Source organism: Podarcis pityusensis (assembly GCF_964106645.2).
Source record: "Podarcis pityusensis genome assembly, chromosome: 1".
Taxonomy (NCBI): domain Eukaryota; kingdom Metazoa; phylum Chordata; class Lepidosauria; order Squamata; family Lacertidae; genus Podarcis; species Podarcis pityusensis.
Genome location: NC_138028.1, coordinates 83,767,979 through 83,774,628, shown reverse-complemented (window position 1 = coordinate 83,774,628; position 6,650 = coordinate 83,767,979). Strand labels below are relative to the sequence as shown.

General features: G+C 42.5%; 1 protein-coding gene across 2 annotated transcripts; it reads right to left on the bottom strand.

Moving 5' to 3' along the window:
* Positions 1-4,305: 4,305 nt before the first annotated feature.
* Positions 4,306-6,590, bottom strand: LOC308471245 (olfactory receptor-like protein COR4). 2 transcript variants are annotated; one of them, XM_080995154.1, is made up of 2 exons: positions 6,261-6,590; positions 4,306-5,330 (listed from the first exon to the last, which is right to left on the bottom strand). In XM_080995154.1, exon 2 carries the CDS (start codon positions 5,318-5,320, stop codon positions 4,373-4,375), a length of 948 nt encoding a protein of 315 aa, XP_080851280.1. In that variant the 5' UTR covers positions 5,321-5,330; positions 6,261-6,590; the 3' UTR covers positions 4,306-4,372. The 2 variants fall into 2 exon arrangements, with proteins under 2 accessions (XP_080851280.1, XP_080851281.1); XM_080995155.1 differs by having other exon boundaries at positions 4,306-5,325; positions 6,431-6,590.
* Between the last annotated feature and the right edge of the window lie 60 nt (positions 6,591-6,650).

Here is a 6,650-nt window from a genome sequence, read left to right as displayed (position 1 = left end):
GGTGTGTATAAAAATCGATATATTTGTTAAAGTAACATGCAAAAAAGCATAATAGCAAGGGAAATGGCTTTGTAAAAAAATGTGTGTGTGTGTGTGTGTGTGTGTGTGTATGGAGGAAATTGCCCAGAAATTGTATTAGGAGAAATAATGAAAATAAGACTTCTCCTTTTAGAGGCTTACCAAATTTTTGTTTGTCAGAGCTACACGTTATGAGGCGAACAGAAGGTACTCAACTATTGTCTTCTTCCTCATACTAATTTACAGGAGGAAATAAGCAGGAACTGGATATGGGACAGCCATTTTATCCTGGTTTCCTTTCAGCTGAACTATATGAATGGAAATTAATCCAAGGGAATGACATATTGGAAGGGCACTTGAAGGGAAGAATTGGGGGTAGGGCACAGAAATAGTTAAGAATCTCTATCTTCTGATTTACCCCTATAAATCCTCACCACCACCATTTGCATTATTTCATCAAATTAGGGAACTCACATTTGCTGATGGGTACTTATGTTTTCGGGACATGGGTGGCACTGTGGGTTAAACCACAGAGCCTAGGACTTGCTGATCAGAAGGTCGGCGGTTCGAATCCCCGCGACGGGGTGAGTTCCCATTGCTCGGTCCCTGCTACTGCCAACCTAGCAGTTCGAAAGCACGTCAAAGTGCAAGTAGATAAATAGGTACCACTCCGGCGGGAAGGTAAACGGTGTTTCCGCGTGCTGCTCTGGTTCACCAGAAGTGGTTTAGTCATGCTGGCCACGTGACCCGGAAGCTGTACACCGGCTCCCTCAGCCAATAAAGCGAGATGAGCGCCGCAACCCCAGAGTCGGTCACGACTGGACCTAATGGTCAGGGGTCCCTTTACCTTTATCTTTACTTATGTTTTCAGGCCCTTGTAATTCTAACATTACATTCCCATTCAAGGAAAGTATTTTTTAAATGAATAAACTGAATGAATGTTTATTATTACGGCTAAACAGCTAACATAGTGAAACCAAAAATTCAGAATATTTTTTACATAAACATTAAAACGGTTAAAATGGAATTTAACAGTCAACATACTAATTGAATAGATTTAAAATATGTGTCCAAGGAAATATAAACTCCAATTAAATGTTCTTACCAGCACCTTTGTTGGATTTGTCAGGTTCAAGCATGAATCACATACATCTTCATTATCAATCAGTTTGCAATGGAAAACGAAACACTGAATGCAATTTGCTTGCTGCTACCTTAAAGCATGCAAAGGAAATCTGGGAGTCCCAGCTGCAGCCAACACCATCTGCAAATAATAGAGGAAGGCAGTCTACCTTTACCAGGAGGCTGGAATGAATGCATGACAGCATCACTGCACAATTTTTACAGGACAGATTCAATGGTTTATGATGGGAGAGGGATTTTTTATTATTATTAATGAAATCCCTGAAGCAACTCTAGTCTCAGAGAAAATAATTAAAAATTACACTTGTGGGAGCTCTAAAAAAAGCTCTGTTTTTTAAAAAAGTTAATTAAAAATTGAATTGCTGTTCTCCCCCCCCCATTTGAATATAAATAATGAACATACCTTTCCTCATAATTTATTTTGTTCATGCTTCAAGTACAAGGAACACCATAATCAATATTTGAGTTAGCCCAGTCTTCAGCATGATATAAATAATTTTCTCAGTTTTATATATGCCATATGGGCAGTGGCGGACTTTGGGCTCTCAAATTCCAGTGGTGTCCTGTGCTATGTCAAAATTCAGCACCCCCTGCCTCTCGTGCTCCTTTCTACAGCATTGTTGTGGTGCCCTTTGTGCCCAAACTGGTCATGCTAGCAGTTTGAAAGCATGCCAGTGCAAGTAGATAAATAGGTACCACTGCTGCAGGAAGGTAAACAGCATTTCCATGTGCTCTGGCACTCATTACGGTCCTCCATGCACCAGCAGTGGTTTAGTGATGCTGGCCACATGACCCGGAAAACTGTCTGTACACAAACGCTGGCTCCCTCGGCCTGAAAGTGAGATGAGCATTGCAACCCCATAGTCACCTTTGACTGGACTTAACCATCCAGAGGTCCTTTACCTTATCTTTACCTTGCTACCCTAAAACTGCCTTTGATATGGGGAATGTATTCCATTGCACTTGAGCCAGAATCCAACAATGGCAGAGCTGAATCCTTTCCACCTGTCTGAATTGCACAAATGGTGGTGGTGTATGTACTCCAGTGTACATACAGAGTACAGTATGTACTCTTGAATCAGACACAGTCTCCACAATACAATTTGACTGGGCATTTTGTACTGTTTTGTATCTAATTGGCCTATAGGGCTGTAAAGGATAGCATGAAGTTTAGGACTGGATAGGACTTTTGCTTCTCTTCCTTCACAGATTCAAGAAACTCTCCTTGCCTGTCATATCTACCATGTCCATGTAAGGGTCTCCCATGTATCACTACGAGGGAAATTCTCTCAACACACACAGTGGTATTGTAGTGCATTCAGTCATTCAAATCCTGTAAGAGAGATACATTCTTGGACGGGCTTTCTGTGCACATATGCAACCTCCCACAGGTGTTGCTAAAGACACTGATGTGTGTCAGCATGCAGACCCCAAATACTACTACACTGCTTGACCAAGAACTGTTGAACATCTAAAGGATTTATTTTAAATGGCATTGTGTGCGGTGTTTCATTTTGTTAATGAAGTTGCACTAGTTTTTGCTGTCTTCTAATCTTTACAACCTTTGACACATTCCTGCATGTCTGTAATGGGGAGCTTAACTTTTGTGCTCCTATTCCAACCATAGGGTGTTAGCGGAGGCAGTCATGTATGCTGCTTTTGTTGTTAGCAAAGACATGGGTGGCGCTGTGGTCTAAACCACTGAGCCTTTTGGGTTTGCCGATTGGAAGGTCGGCAGTTTGAATTCCCGCAGCAGAGCTCCTGTTGCTCTGTCCCAGCTCCTGCCAACCTAGCAGTTTGAAAGGATGCCAGTGCAAGTAGATAAATAGGTACTTCTGTGGCAGGAAGGTAAATGGTATTTCCGTGCACTCTGGTTTCTGTCACGGTGTTCCGTTGTGCCAGAAGTGGTTTAGTCATGCTGGCCACATGACCCGGAAAGCTGTCTGTGGACATACACCAGCTCCCTCGGCTTGAAAGTGAGATGAGTGCCGCAACCCCATAGTCGCCTTCGACTGGAATTAACCATCCAGGGGTCCTTTACCTTTTACCTTTTTCATTCTTAGCAATGCAGCTGCTACTTTCATGGTCACTCGTTTTGGTCTAGTTTCTGCTCTGAAGTAACCTGACCATGTCAAGTTCCCCAACCACTAAGGGCAGAATCCCATTGTTGATAGCAAATGATCTGCATTTGACTGGCGTGGAAGGACTGTGTCATGCTCCCATACCAAAACACAGTAATGGTGCTTCTTAACTGAGAGTAAGGAAGATATCTTTATTCAGGCTAGTAACAGAAGAGGCTCAGCAGCAATCACAGGGCCCAGAAATCATGATTCCAAGGTACAACGGTTAGACAAGAGGTACACATTTGAATGGAAGCAATGAAGATGTCCCAACAGTTACCACACTCCTCCCACCACGATTTTAAAGACAGGGCGAGCTCACACACATGACTTTCTTGCTTTACAAGATTTCTGTGAGCACAAACGTAAGCTCCGTTTGGGCTGATGCGTGGGCTCACTGTGTCTTGCCCTCAGACTCTGGATTCACTGCCACCTCTTTCTGCTCAGTCCCTCCTATAGGCTGGCCGAAGTGCTCCCCCTACCCCAGTGAAACTCTGTGCTCCACAGGAGGGGCAGTGGAGAGAGCCAGCAGATTTGCTTCTCTCTCCCCCTGATATCTAGAGTTGCAAGAGGAGAACCTCCATCTTCCATCCCCGGGTGGCAGCCTTCAAGGTTCAGCCTCCACCACTTCTTCTCTCTGCTCCTCTTCCATTTGGGACTGCCAAACCATGCTAGATCCTGATGAAACTGAGAGGCCTATGACAGACTGAACAGAGAAGGAAAGCACAGTGTATGCATTTAACATATCCAGGGAATTCTGAAATACACACCTTCTCAATTCCCTCATCTCCTGACAAGACAATTGGCATTTAATTCGTTCTTTGTAGGGTAATGCTGGACCTGAAGTTCCATGTCCCTTGATGTCCATAGACAGGAAGGTTTAAGGTATATGTGGTGGGCTGGAAAAAGATACAGTTGCTAGGATATTCTGGAAAAAGATGCAGTTGCTAGGATATTCTACTGGTATAGATCACCAAAATACATTTGGAAATGTTCCAGTATGTTCAGTTGATATAAGGCCATGCCTTAAGATTTTATTGGCATATAGGTGGCCCAGTCCACCTATACTTGGTAACTCTTAAAAGATATATTTATTGAAATACCACTTTTCTCTGAATCACTTTTCTTAGAGCACATTTTACATCCTTGTTCCTCAGACTGTAGATCAAAGGATTCAACACAGGTATTATCACTGTGTAAAACACAGAGGCTACTTTGTCTGTGTCAAGAAAGTAGCTGGAGCTGGGTCTGAAGTACATGAAAAGAATGGTCCCATGATATATGGCCACGGCTGTGAGATGGGAGGCACATGTGGAGAAAGCTTTATGCCTCCCCTCAGCAGAGCGAATCCTGACTACAGCTATAATGATGAATACATAAGAGATTATAATGACCAGCAAGGTGCTCATTTCAAACAGGCTACCAAAAATGAATACCAGCATCTCATTGATGTAGATATCATTACAGGCCAGTTTCAGAAGAGGCGTGAGATCACAAAAGAAGTGATTGATGATATTGGAACCACAGAAGGACAGTCTCAACAACCCACCTGTCTGAATCAGAGAGTTCACAATACCCAAGAGGTAGGATCCTGCTATCAGACCTGCACAAAGTTTCTTGGTCATCACAGAAGCATAGAGCAGGGGGTTGCAGATAGCCACATACCGGTCATATGCCATGGCTGCCAGAAGAAAAAACTCAGTAGTGGCAAAGATTGCAAAGAAACAATATTGTGAAATGCAGGCAGCATAAGTGATGCTTTTGTTTTCTACTAAAAAATTCACCAGCATATTAGGTGTGATGGTGGTGGAATAGCAGGCATCTAGGAAGGACAGGCTGCTGAGAAAAAAATACATCGGGGTGTGCAGTTGAGGATCTATGCCAATCAATATAATCATCCCAAGATTCCCCACCAGTGTGGCAATATAGATTATTAAAAAGACCACGAAGAGTGGAGGACACAGCTCCAGATTTTCTGTTAGTCCAAAGAGATTGAAGCTGGTTGCCATGGTGTAATTTTCTTTAGCCATTGGATTCATTCACACTTTCCTGTTAGGAAAAACAAAGCAAAATTTCTTTATTAGATATGGGACACCATAGCATTTTAACCTCTTTTTGTCTCCTTTTCTCTAACCTCAGTAGTTGAACTGTGTGAGCTACAATTGTTTGGCTGGGAGGTCCTCTTTGATGGACCTTTATTAACTGGAGACTTTTTAAAAAGTGAAATCTGGTGGAGGGTTTGTAATCTGGTTTTGCCATTGCATCCATCAATCACCTGGACAGACTGTAAATTCCACAAAATTAATTATTGCAGCTAAAGTGAGCCATTAACGCCCTTAAACCTCTTGGCTACTTCACAGTCCTGCTTCAATTAGATGGAATCACAACTCAAATAAAATGGAATTTGGCAAGAGCAGAGGTCTCTATATGCTTGCTCAGAACTGAGTTTAGGTTACCATGTACAGATTTCACCACATTAGAAGTACATAAAATGTCAAACTGGAAAAAGCAGAATGATACCATGTCCTCTGTGGGCTGCTGGGGAAAGTTCCATGTCATGCCAATTCCCAATACCCTCAAATGATACAACTCTGACACCATTCTAGCTCATAACAATTTACTATTTTAAGTTACAATAGTGAGCCTGGTGGAATCTGCACACATTTTTAAAAAACGCAGTGAAAATGCTTTTTTAAAAAACGTTTTGAAAAATACATTGAATTTGTCATAGCTCACTCTTGTCATCTAGTGTCACATTTGTATATTGCACATTACAACACACTTAAAACATTTTATTTGCAGCTGTATAGCTGGGTCCCCTACCCCCAGTTTCCATAGTCCTCTAGGACTGGAGTGTTAGAGCCACCTTAAATGTTGGGCTACCCATTCCCTTATCTTCTAGTTCAACACTCCCTGCCTCTGAATTTGACACTGCTCTGGAAGGTGAAGTACTCTCCACTGTTGACTATGGACCCTTACCACACTGGCATCAGCTGCACTACTCCTCTTTTGATGCTACCAGACTCTCCTCTTTTCTTCCCCCACAGCTCTTCATCCCATTTCCATTCCTCAAGATCTTCTACCTAACTCTTCCCTTTGAGCATTATTCTTTCTCTTAGACAAGTGTCTCCATCATGGACCTGGATCACTCTCCCTGACTGAACCTCACTTCTATGTCTCCTCACATTTACATAAGTAGATATGTCAAAGTTACTTCTAGTCTGAACAATGTTGCCCTTTTCCCAGATCACTCCAGTGAATGTTAGGAACATTCTCTTAAGTTTTCAAAATTGGAACAGTAGAATAAAAGAACCACACATTCTTTCCCCACATCTGGCTGGAACCACCCTCCTAACCACAAGAGAAATG